Genomic DNA, 19,350 nt, shown 5'->3' on the forward strand with positions numbered 1-19,350 from the left:
CCTCCCCTGTTCTCAGCCCCCTCCCGGCTCTTCCACACGGCTCCTTTTTGCTGGTTCCATCAGATTGTCAGCGCCGCGAGGGACAGAACTCTGCCCTTCTCCATGCCCTCCCTCAGGCACACGTTGTCCCCCAGGCCTTAGAGAAAGGAGTTACTCAGATAAAATCTGAGCTTTGTTGGGGACAGCCCTGAGGGCCACCCTCCTCTCCCTAGCTCCTCCCTGGGCTCCCTCGGTGCCTTCCTCCCCTTCCTTCCAGGGCCAGGAGCCGGCTCTCTTGGGGTTTCCCGGGGGAAGGATCCGTCCCGGGGCAGCATCAGTGCTCGGCCCCCAGCTCTCCCCCATCTGGCACGGCCCCGTCCAAACTAAAGTTCTCTGGTAACTCCCTCTGGCTGGTTCGACTTTTACAATCGGGAGGGCAGAGCGATGCTCCCCATCTTACAGAGAAGAAACCGAGGCTGGGAGAAGTGATTTGTTCCGGGTCCTTTTCTTCTCTCCGTTTTGTCTCCTGGGAGTTGGTGGGGGAAGAGCGATGAAATGTAGCAAATGAGGGGTCACAGAGACACTGACCCCCCCACCCTCCGCTGCTTCTCTGGAACAGACCCCTCCCATCTCTATCGTATTCTGGTTTACTAAGTTATTTTCAGCTCAGTTTTCTCACTGATGTTCCCAACATCCACCAGGGTCTAGAGGACAGGGACTAAAATTCCCATTTTTCATCAAAGAAAAAATAAGGGAGGCGAAGCATTGGGCCAAGTCCCACCCGAGTCAGCGGCCCAGCGAGGAGCTAAGCCCGAAGCTTGGACTCGAGCCCAGCGTAGCCTCCCTTGTCTCCCGGAGATGGTCCCCGGGGAGGGACGGAGACCGGCCTGGGTCGGAACGCCTCCCTGGGGGCTCCCGGGCAGCCTCCGCCTGGTGATCGAGCATCTAAAAAGAGAGCTTGGCTCGGGCTGGCCGTGCGTCACAGGCCGCGGGCGTCGAGGCTCTCGTAGCTGGGTGGGGGGCTGACCCAGGCCGTCCCTTGGTTCCTCCACGGTTCCGGCTGGGGAGTCACGAGCAGCGCCCCGTCGGAGATGCTTCGCATCAGTCCTGCCGGTCTCGGGCCGTGAGCCCCGCTGTACGGGGGCGGTCCGTTCTCCTCCTCTTCTGGGACAGGGGGGCTACGGGTCACGGCCATCTCATAGGTGGGCACAGAGGTAGACGACCAACTGCTGAGAGAGGGGCAGAGTGAGGGGGGTGAGTGGGGTCTGGAGAAAATAGAGAAAATGGAGGCTCCCACATTTCTGCAGCCTTTGTATGGAGTTGGGCAGTATAACTAGTAGTTCTCGTCCTCTAGATTAGAACCTTAGTCTCTGAGAGAAAAGCGACCTGTCCCCTAGCACACAGCTTCGCAAGACTCAAATACGGAGTCAGAAGGGACGGTAGATGTAACTGACTCCAACGCCTTCATTTTGCAGATGGGGAAACTGAGGCCGAGAGGTTTGCCCATCGTGGCACAGCCAAGAAGTAGGTAAGGTTGGAATCTGGCTGGCTCTGTCTCCCCTCTGTGCCAAGCTGACCCAAGCATTTCTGCAGCACCCGAAGGCTAACAGAGTTCTTCACAAGTACCTGCACCCACTCAGGAGAGGCTGTCGGGGAATGGGCAGCACTCCCCGGCCCTCCCTCCCCTTCTGTATAAATTCTGAGCCCAGAGTCCCGCAGGTAGGGAGCACCCAGCCTTCTTTCTGTCTCTCTCGGAGTCCCGCCTCCCTCAGGAACGCCAGGAAAGTGAGTGAGAAAGGGAGGGGTCAAGTCCTGGCTCTCTCCCAACCATCTGGGGAAGTTCTTCCCTTCTGAACCTCGTTATCTTCCTCCATAAACTACAAGGGATGGGTGATGAGTCCCCTCTTCAGACTTCCCTCGTTCTGCCCCAAGAAACACCAGAACTTTACAATTTGTTCAACAAAAGAAGGCCCTGATCTGGCCCGTGTACCTAGCATGAGTCATCCCTACTGGATGGCAGAGCCGTGGCTCTTCCCTGCAAGTTCTATGGTGTCTCTGGGCACCCAGGGGTCATGGCAGCTTTCTGGTTCTCCCCTGGTACCACCCACTTTTAGAGCTGGTGGGGTCCTCATCAGTAACAGCTGCCCTTAAGTTCCAATTAAACTCCCTTCTTTTCCTGGAAGCCTTCCCCAATCCATTTTAATGCTAGCGCCCCCCCCCCCCCCTCCGTTAATTAGCTTTTATTTATCCCGTATATAGCCTGGTTTGTATATATTTGTTTGCAGGTTGTCTCCCCGTAAGACTGTAAGCTCCTCCTTTTGCCTCTTTTTGTGTCCCTAGCACTTAGCACAGTACCTGGCACACAGCAAGCACTTAATAAATGTTTATTGATTGAAGTTGGGAAGAGGGGAGGGCTTGGGGAGAAAGCTAATGAGTTCAGTTGAGATGCTTGTGGGATATCCACTTTAAAACATCCATCAGGCACTTTATCACACAGAAATGGAGGTCGTCTCCATCGACTCTCCATATGGAGAGTCATCTTCATGGAAACAGTCACTGAGCCCATGGGAGCTGATGAGCTCGCCAGGTTAGAAGATACAGGAAGAAGAGAAAAGGGCCCTTTGGGGCACCCATAGTTAATGGGCCTGGCACAGAACTAGCCAAGGAAACTAAGAAGAGGGTCAGAGAGGCAGAGGGAAAACCAGGAGAAAGCCGCGCCCCAAGATCCTAGGGGGAAAAGATGGTCGACACGGCGGGATGCTGCTGAGATTTCAGGAAGGATGCAGCTTGGGAAAAAGCCGTGGGAAGTGGCAGAGAAGGACTTCAGACTCTGGAGAGAGCAGCTGCAGTCAAATGATGAGGTTTTCGGAGGGTTTAGAGCTTTGCCAAAAAGGAATGAATACGTATCTATCTGTGCTAACCATATTAATCCAGAGCAGGAGGAGAGAATCTTGTGAGAGCTTTTGATGGACTGTCGTGTTTCTAGGTAGTTGGGCCTCAGGGCAGACTGATGAAAAAGAGAAACAGACATAGAGAAAGACAATGAGCGAGAATAATTCTAAACATGATATCCAGTACCACTGCAAGAGGAACGTACAGGCTACCTCTCAAAGGGCTGCTATATTTACTTAGCGGCTCATCTACTCCTTCCCCTCAAAAGAATGCAAACTCCCTGAGAGCGTGGGCTGTTTCATTTTTATCTTTGTATTTTCAGCATCTAACCCAGTAGCATTCAATACTCAGCATTCAGTAGGTACTTAATAAATGTTCTCAGTTGACTGGTTAAAATATCAATTAGATAACCAGAAAAGGAAGCATCTCTTTTTTTTACAGGTGGGGAAACTGAGTGAGCCCTTGTAGGTGAAATAACCGAGGTCACAGTTAAACCTTAGAGCCATCCAGCTTCAAAGTGCTAACCTCTTTCCAGTACTGCAGACCTTTCCTCCTTCCCCTTCCAGACCCACCTTTCTACTGCTCAGGAGGTAAATAAGGAAGATCCTGGCCACCCCTGCGCCCCATCAGCCAGCTGCCAGAGCAAGGTGACAGATGTCAGGTGAATCAGCCCGGACCAAGAAGTTTGCTTGCTTGGCCAGAGGATCCTCACTGAGTTTGCTGTCAATTTGCCATTAAGGCCCTCTCGAGTCCCTCCCCACAGCCCCCGGGGGTGTCCACACTGTCTGGGGAAGAGGAAGCTGGCTTTCAGGGCTGGTTTTAGTTCCTTCTCTGAAATCGGATAGCAGTGACAATCTGAACCACAATTCCACACATACTAAGCCACAGTGTGTAAGGGGAAAACCACTGGATTCAGAGGCCGAGGACCTCCCTTTTCCCAGTCATATGACCGTGGAAAAATCACCTCCCACTGCTGGAACAATTTGTTCCTTTGTAAAATGCAGAGAGGGGGAATTGCTTTATACGTGAGATTCAGAATCCTTACAGGAACCTATGTTCTCGTGTACATGTGGCTTCTGGGTAACATCCCTACATCCCTCTTTAACAAATGAAGTTGAACTAAATGTTCTCCACGGTCTCTTCTAGATCCAAATTCTATGGCTTGGAGAGGTGGGGAGCCGCGGCTGTGGAATGAGGTACCCCTTGTCAGGGCGGTTGCCTCTGGGGTGGAGAACTGAATACAGAGGAACTGCTGACATCGCTTTAGGTAGAGAAGGGAAGAGGGCCCAGGACAGAGACTCGGGAGAACCCCAGTTAGTGGACATGGATGGAGAGCCAGCAAAGTGTGGGAAGTGCTTATGGGTGGAATCCCAAGGATACCAAAATGAGGGGAGGGAGAGTTATCTAAAGAAAACAAAGTAGATGCCGAAAAAACTCTCCAACCGACTTAGGTTATAAAAAGACGTCCTCAGTTTTTACATAGGCGAGGGCAAGTCACAGTATGGACGCCCAAGTGCGGGACGGTCCTGTCGGAAGTGTCTAGGTGCCAAAGCCCCGAACGGGCTGAGCTGGCAAAGGATGCTAAGGACAATGACCAAGGCTCGGGTCTTTGCTGTTCAAACCATGGGGAGAGATGGAAGAAGGGACGGGCTCTTGGATGTAGGGATGGGATGGACAGAATGACAATTCTGAGAAGCACAGAAAAGACCGAGCTATTCCACTGAAATTTCTTTCTGTTTTCTTCGCCAAGGACAATGATCTTTGGATTAGAAAGGGCAGAGCAAAAATGGCTAGTAGGGAAATGTACCAAAAGTGGAGAGATGAGAAGTGTTAGCTTTTAGCTGCCCTCGAATTTAAACCACCAGGCCCAGAGGAACAACAAGGCAAGGACTATGGTGCGGTTTCTGAGCTACTCTCAGAAAGGTCTGAAAGGTCATGGAGAATGAGGAAGATGGCCCCAGATTGGAGAAGGTCAAAAGTTCGCCTGGTTTTCCACTGGAAAGAGAGTGTTGTCTCCAAAGCGCAAACCAGAAAACCCAAATCGTGGCAAAATTCCAGGCCCTATTATTAAATGGCTGGTTGGCGACCAACTGGAGAAAGAAGCGCCCATCACAAAGAGTCCTCCGGGGCTTCCTCAAGATCAACGTTTCCTGTTTTGACAAGGTTACTAGTCAGGGGGATGTGGCTGGTGAGTTTATTTAGCAAAATCCATTTGGCCAAATCTCCCATGATCCCACTGAAGTAGCAAAAACAGCCTTTGCTTGAAGCCCATCCATGATGATGAACCCAGGTCCTTCCGAGGCAGCCCGCTCCTCCTGGCAGGACTGCTCATGAAGCTTTTCCTTGTGCAGAATTTGCCTCTTTGTCCCTTGTCCTTCCTTCAGGGGCCAAGCAGAAATGAAGGACTGGAATGGCCATCTAATCTGGCCCATACCTGAAAAGGATGCCCCCTCCAACATCCTCGCAGAGCCGGCGTGAACGGATGGAATACTGAACTCAGAGTCAGGGAGGCACAAATTCAACCCCAATAACAGATTTGGTGCGATTCTAGGTAGGTCGCTTAAACTCTGCCTCGGTTTTTTCATCTGTAAAATGGGGAGAATAAGAGTATCTACCTCCCAAAGTTGCTGGATGTGCTGTGCAAACTCCAAAATGCTATATAAATACTAGTTAATATTATTATTACCGTTCTGACAATTGGCCATCCATTCTCGGCTTAAAGAGAAGCAGAAGAAATCTAATCCCCCATAAGCCTCTTGGAGACAGCTAGCCTGCCTCCCTATTGAATTCTTCTCTTCCTCATGATAAACAAACTCGGGCATGATCCTAAAGCCCTTCCTCATCCTTCTCCCGTGAGCCCAAGCCAGCTCAGTGACGTCCTCCTAAATTCTGACCCTACACTTCACTACACGTAGGGTCTGGCCAGGACAAGGCACTAGGGACCGATGAGGGCCTCCCTGTGTGTGGGGGTTCTAACTTCCCTTAACAGGGCCCGGGATGGCAGAGATCCTTCAGAAAGCCCTGCTCGGATGCCGCCGGGCTTCTCCACACTATGGCGGACCAGAGCACAATCCCAAGCGGAGGCTGCCATGCAGAAAAGGCCTCAGTGTGGTCCTGGCAACCAACCGGGTCTGCTTCCTGCCCACCAGAGGTCCGTCGCCAGTTACTGGGGATTCGTTCTTTAGCCACGGCAACCCAAGGAGAACTCCATTAGTTTTTGGACAGCCACGCTGGACTGGGGATGTCTATAGAGTTGGCAGTCTGCCAAAGACCCAGGTTATCGAAAGCTCCACTACAGTCTAGTCACCCTTCCTGCATCTTGTAATTGGGACATTGATTTTTGGGCCCAAGGCTAAAACTTTACATTTATCCCTATTTATTGTATGAGATTTGGGCCCTTATTGCCTGGGCAGTCAAGAAATGTCGAGATCCTGTCATCTGCGGATTGTCCCACTTTGCGTCATCTATAACGGGACCTGCCTGACATTTAGGCCCTTAGTCAAGTCGCTGATAAAATGATCAATAGCGTAAAGCTAAGCACAGACCCCCAGCACGCTCCACTTTCTCAGGGACTGTTAAATCTGTCAGAATTGCCTGTAAAAGACGTGGGATTCCACGCCGCCGTGGTTCCACTCAGAGCAGATTTGGCGTCTCCTCCCTTTAGTTTCTATCCACTTTGTATTTATTCATGTATGTACGTGCTTTCATCCATTTCTTGAGGGCAGGTATGACTTCAGCCCCTGGTACAGGGCCCAGGAAAGAGTGAGAGCTGCCAAAAAGCTGGGCCCCTAAATTACTTTCGGAGAAATGAGATCTTCCTGGACCCTCAGTTTTGTCATCTAAAAAATGGGACAGTTGGACCAGCTCAGGGTTCTTAAGCTGGGCGTCCATGAACTTGTTTTTAAAAAATATCTTGACAGCTGCATTTCACCATAATTGTTTTTTTTTTTTCATAATTGGGTTGGGTTTTTTTTTTGGTAATTCTCAGTGATATCATTAAATGCCTGTAAAAGCATTATTTGGAGAATGGGTCCATGGACTCGACGAGATTGCCAAAGGGGTCTTCCATGGTACAGAAGGTGAAAGAACCCTTGCTCCGAGATGATTTCCAAAGTCTCGTTCTACTTCTAATACAGGAAAATGGATCGAGAGCTTGAGAAGGCCTTCGGGGCCATTGGATGCAATCTTCTCTTTTGACACATAAAGAAACTGAGGCCTGTAGAGGTGTGACTTGTTCCCCCTCTCAGAGAAAGTCCCCAGTGAGCAGCAGAACACCTGCACATGTACTATTGCTTTCAGTCCTGTCCAACTCTGCGGTTCCACTTTGCAGGGTTCTCTTGGCAGAATACTGGAGTGGTGGGCCATTCCTTCTCCAGCTCGTTTTACAGCTGAGGAAACTGAGGCAGACGGGGTTTAATGACTTGCCCAGGATCAGACAGCTGAGGCCAATGAGACTTTCTGAGTGCGGGGCCTGTGCTCCATCCACTGGGCCACTTAGCCTTCCCTTCCAGTGCATACTGCGTATTAATTTTTATTGATTGACTTCCCCAGGGTCTCTCTGTCTCTAATCTATCTCTTTATCTCTCTGTGTGTCTCTTTTTGTCTCTGTCTCTCTCTTTCTCTGTCTCTCTTACTTACCAGAGAAGGGGAAAGAGGCTCGGGACAGGGAGCCAAAGCAACAAAGAGAAGCACGGAAGGAAGTTTTTGAAAATGAGCAAGAGGAAAATAAGCAAAAACAAAGGAAAGCCAGGAGGAATGAGAAACAAGCGGAGCAGCTCCGAAAGCTCCACAATGAGTTTATTGTGTATGGAAAAGGAAAGGAAGGTCACCCACAAAAGCCCCCTGGGATTGGGGAAGAAAACGCTAACTTGTGCCGCGTGTATGTGCTGTTTTAGCCAAGCGCCTCCTCCGTGCTTCCATTCCATCCTCAGGCCCCCAGGACATTGGTCCCGTGTGTGTCCGTTTTGCAGAGGAGGAAGCTGAGGCACCGAGACGAGTGGCCTGGCCGGGCCCCCAACTGCAGTGCCTGATTCGAGAGCCCCGCCCAGGGGTCCCCGTCTGTCAGTCTAGCGCTCTCTCCGTGATGTCCGGGGTTTGCGAGCTGGGACCACGGAGCCCTCGGGCAGAGAGGCTCCTTGAAGGGCCCCACGGGCTTCTGGGTAAATAAGGCTATTATCCTGCCGGGCTCTTCCCAAAGTGGTCGGGTCGGGGACAAAAATATGAACCGGAGCCAGAACCACCTTATGCTCCCAAAGCATCAGGCGCTGATGGGAACGGTGCAGGGGTTTTCTTTAAATGGCCTGTCCATTGGGGGGGGGCTTTGTCGCCAGGGCTCTTAGTCTAGGCCCGGGCCTTCCAAGCGTTTTCATGCTACTGGACTATTGTGTGTGTGTGTGTGTGTGTGTGTGTGTGTGTGTGTGTGTGTGTGTGTGAGGTGAGTGTGTATGTGAGTGTGTGTCTGTGTGTGTGTGAGTGTGTGTGTGTATGTGAGTGTGTGTGTGTGTGTGAGGTGAGTGTGTATGTGAGTGTGTGTGTGTGAGTGTGAGTGTGTGTGTGAGGTGAGTGTGTGAGTGTGAGTGCGAGTGTGTGTGAGAGGGTAAGTGTGTGTGAGTGTGTGTGTGTGTGAGTGTGTGTGTGTGTGAGTGAGTGTGTGTGAGGTGAGTGTGTGAGTGTGAGTGCGAGTGTGTGTGAGAGGGTAAGTGTGTGTGAGTGTGTGTGAGTGTGAGTGTATGAGTGTGAGAGTGAGTGTGTGTGTGAGGATGAGTGTGTGAGTGTGAGTGAGTGTGTGTGTGTGTATGTATAGCATACAACATTTCAGGAAGCGCCCCGTGCCCCTAGAACGCAGCGGTCAGGATGACACGCGTCAGCGTTGCTCTAGCACTCAGGGCTTCCAGAGAGTGGGACAAATATCGTCTGGTTTGATCCTCGAAATGGCCCCGGGAAAGAGGTGCTCTCCCTAGCTCCATTTTACAGATGAGGAAATCAAGGCAGACGAGATCTCTGCTCTAAGATCTCTTCCAGCTCCAAACACACCCTATGCTCCTCCTAGTCCTGGCCCTCGGGGCCCTGCGGCCCTTCCCAGCTCCAACATCCGGTGCCCCAAGCATCTTTCTGCCCCCGCCGTTCCAGGCCTGCCCCCTCACGTTCTAGGTTTTCACGCCCAGCGGGCGGTCGGTCCGGCCCAGCCTCCCAGCCCAAGCTTGTCCCCGAGGCCCCCAGCTGGCGTCGCTGTGTCCCTGCCTGGACAGGCCGTGCCCGGGGCTGCGTTGGCCAAACCCCGGCCTGTGTGCGGGGACAACAGCAAGCGGGGGCGGGCCCAGCCGGGCCTGGGGCTGTCCTCGGGCCCGGGCGGGAGAGGCCCCGCAGAGGCCCAGTCGGGCACAGAGCCTGCGCTTGTTGATCGGCTCCTGGTGACCCCGGCTGGGGGGAGGCTATGAGGGGGAGGGGCTGAGGAGGCCCAGGCGGCCACCCGGGGGCCGCTGGGACCCGCGCTGGGGCCTCCCCTCCAGGTGCCGGGGGCCCACGGGCGGCCTTGGGGCTCAGAGGTCCCAGCACACTCTCCACCGAGGGGTAGCTTCCCCTGCCTAGCTTCCCTTCTCTCCTCTCCTTTCCTGAGGCAATTGGGGCTCAGTGACTGGCCCAGGGTCCCACAGCCAGGAAGTGTAAGTGTCTGAGGCAGATTCGAACTCAGTCCTCCTGACTTCCGGGCTGGGGCTGCACCCACTGCGCCCCCTGCTGCCCCCCTGCCTGGCTTCTTGATCCCTAAATGTCGGCGGGCGGGCCGGCTAATCACTGAAGTCCCTTCCAGCCTAAACCCCTGGCCCGGCCCCTGCAGGAGACCCGGACTAAAAGTCAGCAAAGAACCGCCGGCTGCTGCCCTCACGCAATGGTCTGGTTAGAGCTGGGGCCACTTCAAAGGCTATCCCGTCCATTTTAGAGATGAAGAAACTGAGGCCCAGGGCTGCAGAGGGATCCTGCCTACAGAAGCGGGAACGTTTGCCTTCTCGGCCTCTACCAGCTCATTGTCCCTATCGAGCTTCCTAAGATTCAAATCCTGACCTCAAAAAAATCATTTTCCAGCCTCATACCTCAGTCTTCTTCTCTGTAAAATGGGTTTGGTACACGAGCAGCAGGGAGCAGTTAAGCAGACTGTCTCGGGCTGACTGTGATACCCTGGCTAAGTCACCCGCCTGCCGGGGCTTCATCAGAAATGCGCATTTTCGCCCCAGAGTCCCTTTCACTGCAGACATTGTAGGTCCGAACCTGGACCACAGAAGTGCCCTGAGCCCCTAAGCTGTGAGGATCGAGTTGGGGTGCATAGAGACCTTAGCAATTGGTGAGGGGTCCCCAATGCTGTGGGGGGGTCGTGGGGGGGGTAGGTATTATTTTGCCCATTTTACAGAGAGAGAAACTGAGGCCCGTAGGGTGACTCAGTGAGGGGGTGTCCCTGGCTCGGCTCCGGGCCCGTGTCTCACTTCATCCTGCCACGCTGAGCGCTCCGCCCCCCTCCCCCTCCGGCCCCCCTCCCCCTCCGGCCCCCCACCCGAGCTGGGGCCCAACGGGCCGGCGAGCCCCCGGACTGACCTGGAGCTCCACTTGTGGGCGGGCTCGGCTGCGAAGTAGCCCAGGTCCGCGGGGAGCCGGCTGCGGTAGAAGCGGGGGGCCGCGCGCACGTTGGCCTTGGCCGACCAGAGCAGGCCCCAGAGCAGGAGCATCCCCCCGACGCCGCAGCAGAAGAAGCTGACGGACCTCAGCAGCGCGCTCGGGGGGGCGCCCGGGGGGGGCGCGGTGCCGGCCGGGGGGGCGGCCCTCGTCCCGGGGCCCGCCCCGTCCCCGTCGCTCCACCAGGCGAAGCAGAGCGTGCCGGTGACCAGGACCACGGCCCCCGTGATGGTCACGCCGTACCGGAAAGAGGAAGCCGCCCGTCGGTCGCAGGTCTGGGCAGAGAGAGAGAGAGACGTGAAGGGCGGGCGCGGGGAGGCCCCGGGACCCTCGGCCCAACGCCCGCTTTGTAAAAGGGAAAACTGAGGGAGGAAGAGATTCTCACAAGGGCAGTGGGTGAGATTCGAATCCAGGGCCTCTGACCCAACCCGAGGCAAGGCAGGACGGCCGGAAAGCCGCCCTCATGCACCATTTCTACGGGACACGGCCAGAGAGCCGTCCTCTCTGAGGGGGGAAGGGACGTTGTAAGTGTTTATAGGGTTTCTAATCTGTGCTTCTTATAGAATATAGAATTATGATAATTTATATACTTATAAGGTGTTGATAAAGCCCAGAGAATGGGAAGCCCGAGTGTGAGCGCACAAAGAAGAGTTAATCGGAGGAAGATGGGGGAGGGAGGGGAGGACAGCTTCGAGGCTGGGGGCACCCGGGCCTCCGCTTCCGGCCAGAGCCCCCTCCCCGACTCCTTATAACGAACTGTCCTTATATCGGCGCCGGCGTCCGCCGGGACAGAACGAAGCCAGTCTCCCAGGAGCCCTGAGTGCTGGCTCCCCAGAGACCCCTGCATCTCGCCAATGAAGAACCGAGGTTCCGAGAGGTTGTGACCTCCAGCGGTCCTCCCGAGGAGCAGACTCCGACCCGGATCCTCCCAACTCCGAGCGACCACAGGCGGCCCCTTGGGAGAGAGCGGAACGTCCGGGGCAGCAATCAGTTATGCCTGGCATGCAGTAAGTGCCTATTAAATGCTGGCTCGTGGATGGAAAAGCGGTTGAATCAAGTTGAATCAAGATGGATAATGGGGAAGGCGTGTGTGTATAAACGTGTGTGTGTGTGTGTGTGTGTGTATCACACACACATACCCCCCACAGTGGAATTAGGAGAGGCTGTTTCCAGGTATAAGTCTCTAGAATTTAATTGAATTTATTTTAATTGAATTTACTAAATGTTTGTTGACTACAGCTTTAGAAGGCCTCTGGCCCCCGGCCCCTTCACCGCGCCGCGTCCCCGGCCCCTTCACCACGCGGCGCCCCCGGCCCCTTCACCGCGCGGCGCCCCCGGCCCATGACCGTAGTCCAAGAAGGGTCCTAGGGACCCTTGCCTCGAAATATGGTTTTGTGCAATTTTAGGAAAAGCTAAATTTCAGTTCGGGTTTAGCAAGAAGAGAAAAAAAAGTGATTTTTCCCCATTTTTTCCAGGCCCCAGAGTCCCTGGCGGTTCAGACTGCTCACGTTTCCCGGGATCCGGCTGTAGACGCGGATCCCAGGTTAAGAATTCCTGATCTGGCCCAAGTCCTTTTTACAGACGGGAAAACGGGCCCAGAATTGTTAAAGAAAACGGGCCCCTCCTACTTCGTGACTCAGTTTCCCTCCCCGACCAGGGGCTCGCTCTGCTTTCTGGCAACGTCCAGAACTAAGGGGTAACAAGAAAGCGCCCAAAGAACATAAAACAAAATCTCACTCTGCCGACGCGGCCCCAGAAGCTGCCGGGGCCCACGCGGGGGGGGGGGGGGGGGGGGGGGGGGGGAACGCTGGCCAGCTTCTGCCTTGGATTATTGCGTTTCTTTGCTGGAGAGAATGGCCCGCCGAGTCGAGGGCAGGAACCCCCCCACCCCCACAGCCTCCGGGCCTGGAATGAGACCCTCCCCCTCCCGGGGGCCCCGGCCACGCTCCCCACGCCCGAAGCGGCCGAACTCCGGTCCCAGAATCCTGCCCGGCTGCGCCAAGTCCCTCGGGAGACTCTGGGCTCCAGGACTGTCTTTTAACAAAGTCCAAGAGGGGAAAAGTGATTAAGGGCGGCCGGTGCCCAGGCACGGGTGAGTCACGGGCAGCCCCGTTCCACATCCTCTCCCCAGAATGGGGCATTGTCCTGGAGAAAGTCCCCCACGGGCCGGCCGAACACAATGTGTGGACGTGCCTGGGGGGGGAGGGGAGAGCAGGGCATGCGGGGACACTGGGCACCTCGGGCTGAGCTCACTTCTCCCCGTGAAGGATCTGGGAGCAGAAGAAAGGGGCTTCTCTCGGCCCTCCAGGCGCCGGGATTGAAAGGCTGGCGGGCGGCCCGCCCCCCGTCTACACCGCCTCGGGCTCAGTCAGGAGCTCCCCGGAGAGTAACGGCAAGTGCCCTATTTCCCAGAGAGAACCCGGGCAAGGGGTCATCGGCCTAGATGCCGAATGCTGGAGCCCGCGGAGTCTTAGAACACAGAAGGGGAGGGGTGGGGAGAACCCTGGGCCAGGGGATGCTAGAACTGGGTCAGGACCCTTAGAACACAGAAGGGGAGAGGTGGGGAGAACCTGGGCCTGAGAGCTGGAGCTGGAGGGGTTTGGGAAGTAGAAGAGAGCCAGAAGGAGGAGTCAGTCCCCATCCTCTGCTATTCCCTTTGTACCAAAGCCTCCTGCTGCCCTGTGAGAATGGGCTCTCATGATGGGTGGGGAGCTCACCCCTGGCAAAGTCCAGGCGGAAGCAGGACAAGAGTGCCAGGAGCTCTAGAGGGGACTCCCGTCTGGAGGCAGCAGGGGGGGCGGGCTTTGGAGACCAGGAGGGTCCTGGGGAACCAGGAGGTCCTCAGGCAGCCGGGCAGGTCTTGGGGAGCAGGGAGGGCCTCAGGGGGCCGGGAGGGCCTCAGGCAGCCGGGCAGGTCTTGGGGAGCAGGGAGGGCCTCAGGGGGCCGGGAGGGCCTCAGGGGGCCGGGCAGGCCTTGGGGAGCCCGGAGGGCCTCAGGGGGCCAGGAGGGCCTCAGGCAGCCGGGCAGGTCTTGGGGAGCAGGGAGGGCCTCAGGGGGCCGGGAGGGCCTCAGGCAGCCGGGCAGGTCTTGGGGAGCAGGGAGGGCCTCAGGGGGCCGGGAGGGCCTCAGGGGGCCGGGCAGGCCTTGGGGAGCCCGGAGGGCCTCAGGGGGCCAGGAGGGCCTCAGGCAGCCGGGCAGGTCTTGGGGAGCTGGGAGGGCCTCGGGGAGCCGGGAGGGCCTCAGGGGGCCAGGAGGGCCTCAGGCAGCCGGGCAGGCCTTGGGGAGCTGGGAGGGCCTCAGGCAGCCAGGCAGGCCTTGGGGAGCTGGGAGGGCCTCAGGGGGCTGGGAGGGCCTCAGGCAGCCGGGAAGGTCTTGGGGAGCCGGGAGGGCCTCAGGGGGCCGGGCAGGCCTTGGGGAGCCGGGAGGGCCTCAGGGGGCCGGGCAGGTCTTGGGGAGATGGGAGGGCCTCGGGGGGCTGGGAGGGCCTCAGGGGGCCGGGCAGGCCTTGGGGAGCTGGGCAGGCCTCGGGGGGCCGGGAGGGCCTCAGGGGGCCGGGCAGGCCTTGGGGAGCTGGGCAGGCCTCGGGGGGCTGGGAGGGCCTCAGGGGGCCGGGCAGGCTTTGGGGAGCTGGGAGGGCCTCAGGGGGCCGGGCAGGCCTTGGGGAGCTGGGAGGGCCTCAGGGGGCCGGGCAGGCCTTGGGGAGCTGGGAGGGCCTCAGGGGGCCGGGCAGGCCTCAGGGGGCCGGGCAGGCCTCAGGGGGCTGGGAGGGCTTTGGGGAGCGGGGCCAAGGCCCCCGCCTGATTCCATGACAGCGGTCCCACTGACCAGGCCGATACAAAGCCCTGAGCCCAGGGAAAGTGACTTAGTCCGATCTGCCTGCAAGACCTCATCAGGTGCTGGGGAAAGAGGCCTGAGCTCGGGGGCGGAAGAGCCGGCCTCAGCCCTCGGGCCCCCGCGGTCCTGCCCATCACTGGCTGCGGGAGCTGCACAGTCAGCCCGGGTTTCGGAGCCAATGGGACCGTGAGCTTTCAGCCCCTGACCTCCCTGGGGGGTTATGAGAGGCCAGTGCATACATAAGGGGGCTACTAGCGGCGGGGCACAGATGTGAGCCGAGATTAGCGTCATCGTCACACAGGAGGAAGAGGGTCCCTGCCTCTGACTGGGAAGAGCGCCCCTCCCGGGCAGACAGAGAGGGCGCTCCAAGACCCCGGAGGCAGCGTGGCCTGGGCCCCGGGCGGAGCTGAACCGCACCTGGGGGGCAAAGAAAAAGGGCCACGGGGTGACCCAGAGAAGGAGACCGAGGCGCGGGGGGCGCCCTAACTGTCCCAGAGGTGCCGCGGGGCACGACCCGGCTCTGGGGCTTCTCTCCGGGGGCGCTGCCTGTGCGGGAGGCCCGGCCTCCATCCCCCGCGCAGAGGGGCGGGAGTGACAGCCAGGAGGCGGGGGCCGGATCCCAGAGCGGGGCGGGGGCAAAGCTTGGGAAGAATGGCCGAGGAGGAAGGAGCCAGACAGAGAGCGTGTGTTCCAGCTTCAAAGTAACCGGGCTACACCGGGAGTCTGTGTGTGAGTGAGTGACAGAGACAGAAAGAGAAAGAGAGACAAGGACAGAGACAGAGGGAGAGACAGAGACAGAGACAGAGAGAGAGAGAGACAGAGAGAGAGACAGAGACAGAGAGAGACAGAGAGCGTGTGTGAGTGTTGGAGGTAAGAGGAGCCTGGCGCAGTCTAGCTTTGGGGAGAGGGCTGGGGGGGTGTGGAGGAGGACTTGAGGGAAGGAGGCACAAAGGTGCCTCATTGCAACAGTCTCGGTGAGAGCCTTGCCCTGGGGAGGCGGCCAGGCAGTGGGGAGAAGGGCGCGGGGAGGAGGGCGTGGGGAGGAGGGCGCGGGGAGGAGGGCGCGGGGAGGAGGGCCCGCAAAGGAGCCGGCGAGAGTCCCGGGGCCGCCCGGTGCAGTGCGGCTGGGCCTTGGGAGAAGGTCCAGCCCAGGAGACGAGGGAGCGCGGCCGGAGGACGTGGAAGCCAGCAGTTTGGTGGGGGAGGAATGATGGGCAGGAGCCGAGGCTTCGGGGGCTTAATTGAACCAGAGGTGAGAAAGTGGCGGCCTCGACTTCTGGGTCACGGGCCAATGCTTCCTCCTGTGCTCAAGTTCTCTCCCTCCCCAGCCCCTTTAGGTCTGAGACTCGGACTCCCTCTTAGGGATCGGCAGCCGGCAAGACAGGTAGCGAGAGCAGAGGGCACCCAGACTAAGGTAACCAGGACCCTGCCCTCCACCTTCCCCTGCCAGAGCCTCCCTGCCTCCACCTTCCCCTGCCACAGCCTCCCTGCCCTCCACCTTCCCCTGCCACAGCCTCCCTGCCTCCACCTTCCCCTGCCAGAGCCTCCCTGCCTCCACCTTCCCCTGCCACAGCCTCCCTGCCTCCACCTTCCCCTGCCACAGCCTCCCTGCCTCCACCTTCCCTGCCGGAGCCTCGGTGACTCTCCTTTCTCAGCCGGCCTCAGGCCCTGCTCTCTCTGTCCCAACTTTCACCTCCAGGTAGGATTCTGGGGAATGGGTCACCCCCACTTCCTACCCCCGTCTCCACTGTCCCACCGCCCCTTCTCCCCCCAAACCCCCCACCTTCCTTTGCCCAGGCAAAAGGATTCGAAGTGTAATTCTGCTCCTTTGCTGAGGATTTAGAAAGGGGAGATTCCCCCTTTTTGCCCTTTCCCCCAGTCCCAGGTCCCTCAGAAATCCAGCCTGAACTTGGCAGGACGGCGTGGGGGGGTGGGGGTGGCGGAGAGTGACTCTACTACTTTGTCACGTGAGAAGAAAGCAAAAGGAAGTTCTGAAGCAGAAACTACCAAACAGGGAAACTGTTACCGGTGAATGTATTCTCCATCCCCGGCGCAGTCTCTGACTCATACTGGGCCTGATTCATCCCTAAGCCTTCCTTCAATTCTCTTTTGTATGTTTGATGTTGGAGTAAGGATTGTCAAAATAAAACTTCATTCAAAAAAAGGACTTGGAACGTGACTCTTTCCTTTTTCTCTCCCTAGATCCAATTCCCCGAAGGCAGGAAAGAGCCCCCCGGTTCTGGGTTCGAATTTTACCATCAGCACTTACTAGCCGGCTAAGTCCCTGGGGTTGTGAACAGCTCCATACCTGATCATAACTTCAGTTTGTAGAAGGCAGGCAAACTGAGGATCCTCATTCTCATCTGACATATGGAGGAAACTGAGGCTGGTAATGTAGACACTACCTCTAGCGCAGGAAGAGATCTCGGCGACCATCTGGCCCAGCCTCGGTTTACAGAGGGGGAAACTGAGGCGGAGAACTTCAACAACTCACCCAGGGTCACGCAATTAGTGTCTGAGGTGGGATTCAAACCCGAGCCTCTGGGCTTTCTGCCCTGCTGTCCCTCACTTATATAAAATTGCCAGTGTTTGGGATTCAAAGAGCCCCAAGGTCCTTTCCTCTGTGGCGGATTGCCGGGAGACGGGCCTGGGGAACATGCGTATTCCTGGAGCAATGGCAGATCACCTCCCGGAGTTCTGGTCCCAACCTTCCTTTGATTCCCAATCCGTCTTACCTCTAACCTTGCCTCTGCCTCCCAACTTGGGCCGGTTTTTAAAGTTAGACAGGATCATGGGAAAGGTTCAGGAGCACAGGGGCGTTTATACTTATCCGGGGACTAACCATGGCCAGTGGGGGCAGGCCGGGCCCGGGCCGGGGCACCAAGTCCGAGGAGCTTCTTCCTGGCGGGCGGCGGGAACACGATCACATCTCTGTCAGAAGCGCCCGAAGAGGGGAGTGATGCTCGAGCCGGACCCGGGCCTGGAACAGGAGGCACGTGTTCGGGGGCTGTGGGCGGGATGCTTGCTTCCCACAGTTCCTCAGAGGAGAAGCCGGCACCCTGGGAGCTCGGGAGCTCAGCCTTCAAGGGGCTTCGGGGTGACGGACCCTGCGGACCTCCCCTTCTCCAGGTCACAGCCCCTAATGGTGAGGATTGGAACCCAAGGAAGAACATTAGAACGGAGCGCGCTAGAGCCAGAAACTACAACAGAACCCCGGACTTCAGAGCGGCTCAAGCCTGCGGAACACAGAATGACGTCACAGCTGGGGGATGATGATGGCTAAAGCTTATGAAGGGATGGAAAGAGCACAAAGCGGGTCCCGGGGGCTCAGAGCCAGACGAGTCACAGAAACCCAGATCTAGGTCTGCAAAAGACCACAGGTTTGAGATTTGAATCCAGGACTCCTGACTCCCCAGACAGGACGCTTCCCATTGTACCACACTGTCTCTTTTGATAGAAAAGAGAGAGAGGAAGAAAGGCGTCAGGAATTTGGAGCTGGGAGGGGAGGGGAGGTTTAAGACCTAGAAAGTCGGGGAGGGGTCTTAGAACCAGGAAATTCATCTCTGAGAAGGAAGGTCTTAGAACCTAGAGGTTTGGGAAGGGGAAGGAGGACCCAAGGGGGCGGTGGATTGGAGCCCAGAAGAAGGGCACCCCAAGCAGGCAGGAACCTTAATGATCTCTATGACATCTATCTGTTCTCCACCCCATTTTACAGAAGAGTAAACAGAGGCACGAAGCAGAGCCCCCGTCTCTGTAAGGAGACAGCTCCGAGGGGCGGCTAGGAGCGAGCCCGAGATCCCGGGCGGGTCAACCAGAGGAGGGGGGGAGGGGGTCCTCGGGGCGCAGCCCAAGTCAGCCCCGCCCAAGCCGCAGCTGTTACCGCCGACGGCCAGAGCAAGGCGCAGGACCCGGGCGAGACGCGCAGTCCAGCCCGGGGGCTCCGAGACTCCGCTCGCGCCACCGAGCCGCCGCCCCCCGCCCCTCCCCCAGCGGACTCACTGACCTCCCGAAGCGGGTCCGAGCCCGTCCGTCCGGCAGCTGTCTGTGGCCGCTGGCTCCCGAGCCCGTCCCGCCGTCCGTCAGCCTGAGCGTCCGCGGGGGCTCAGCTCGCGCCACCGCCTTGGAGCCGCCCCCCGCCCCGCCCCCAGCGGACTCACCGACCTCCCGGAGCGGGTCCGAGCCCGTCCGTCCGGCAGCTGTCTGTGGCCGCTGGCTCCCGAGCTCGTCCCGCCGTCCGTCCCTCAGCCGGAGCGTCCGCGGGGCTCCCCGAGGGCGGAGTGGGGCGGGCACTTTCTTAAAGGAGCAGCCCGGGCTGCCCCTACTCCTGAGGCCGCTGGGGCGGGACCAGCCGTGATTCAGCGCCCCACCCCACGCACGCTCCCAGGCGCGCACCCACACACGCACCCGGCCCGGGCCAAGTGCCCGGGGACAGTCCGGAGCCGCTCCCGGAGCTGCCCGCGGGCCTACGGCGCCCCCCGCCCCGCGCCCAGTTCCCATCAGTCACCGCCGACGCCGCGGCGGCCGAACTCTGGGCTCCGAGGGACCGGAGACTCCTTCCCTTTCGCTCCCGCCCGCCCCGTCCCAGAGTCGGGAAGAGGGACCTGGGATCCGGAGCGAGCACCGAGCTCATCATCAGTCAGTCAGCAAACAGAAAGCGGCCACTCAGCGCTAGGTCTGGGCTTAGGGGAACTAAAATGAAGCACCTCCGGCCCGCAAAGAGATCCCGCTCCTGGAGCCTCTTGTCAGGTTCCGGGCCTCAGTTTTCTCCCCTGTAAAATGGGGATTGTGGGAAGGGAATAAATGTCGAACGCCGTACTTTTATCTCCATCGATCCTCCCCTAGAGAGGCAGGAGAGGTACAGGCTGAGGAGAACAGAGGCTGTGATCTGCGCAGAGTCGCATTCGAACTCACGGCTTCCCGACTCCATCCCCGGAAGCACCGGCTGGCCCTAGCTCCCGGCACTGATCGCTCGGTTTGCTCTG

The 19,350-nt window shown here is 58.0% G+C and overlaps 1 protein-coding gene across 5 annotated transcripts; it reads right to left on the bottom strand.

Moving 5' to 3' along the window:
* Nucleotides 1-468: 468 nt before the first annotated feature.
* Nucleotides 469-18,704, bottom strand: TMEM61 (transmembrane protein 61). 5 transcript variants are annotated; one of them, XM_051999612.1, is made up of 4 exons: nucleotides 18,526-18,704; nucleotides 17,211-17,507; nucleotides 10,456-10,808; nucleotides 469-1,205 (listed from the first exon to the last, which is right to left on the bottom strand). In XM_051999612.1, the coding sequence occupies exons 2-4, from the start codon at nucleotides 17,211-17,213 to the stop codon at nucleotides 959-961; spliced, it is 603 nt and encodes a 200-aa protein (XP_051855572.1). In that variant the 5' UTR covers nucleotides 17,214-17,507; nucleotides 18,526-18,704; the 3' UTR covers nucleotides 469-958. The 5 variants fall into 5 exon arrangements, with proteins under 5 accessions (XP_051855572.1, XP_051855570.1, XP_051855569.1 ...); XM_051999610.1 differs by having other exon boundaries at nucleotides 469-1,208; nucleotides 17,211-17,348; nucleotides 18,530-18,703; XM_051999609.1 differs by having other exon boundaries at nucleotides 469-1,208; nucleotides 17,211-17,348; nucleotides 18,526-18,703.
* Between the last annotated feature and the right edge of the window lie 646 nt (nucleotides 18,705-19,350).

The sequence above is a fragment of the Antechinus flavipes genome, chromosome 4 (genome assembly GCF_016432865.1).
Source record: "Antechinus flavipes isolate AdamAnt ecotype Samford, QLD, Australia chromosome 4, AdamAnt_v2, whole genome shotgun sequence".
Taxonomy (NCBI): domain Eukaryota; kingdom Metazoa; phylum Chordata; class Mammalia; order Dasyuromorphia; family Dasyuridae; genus Antechinus; species Antechinus flavipes.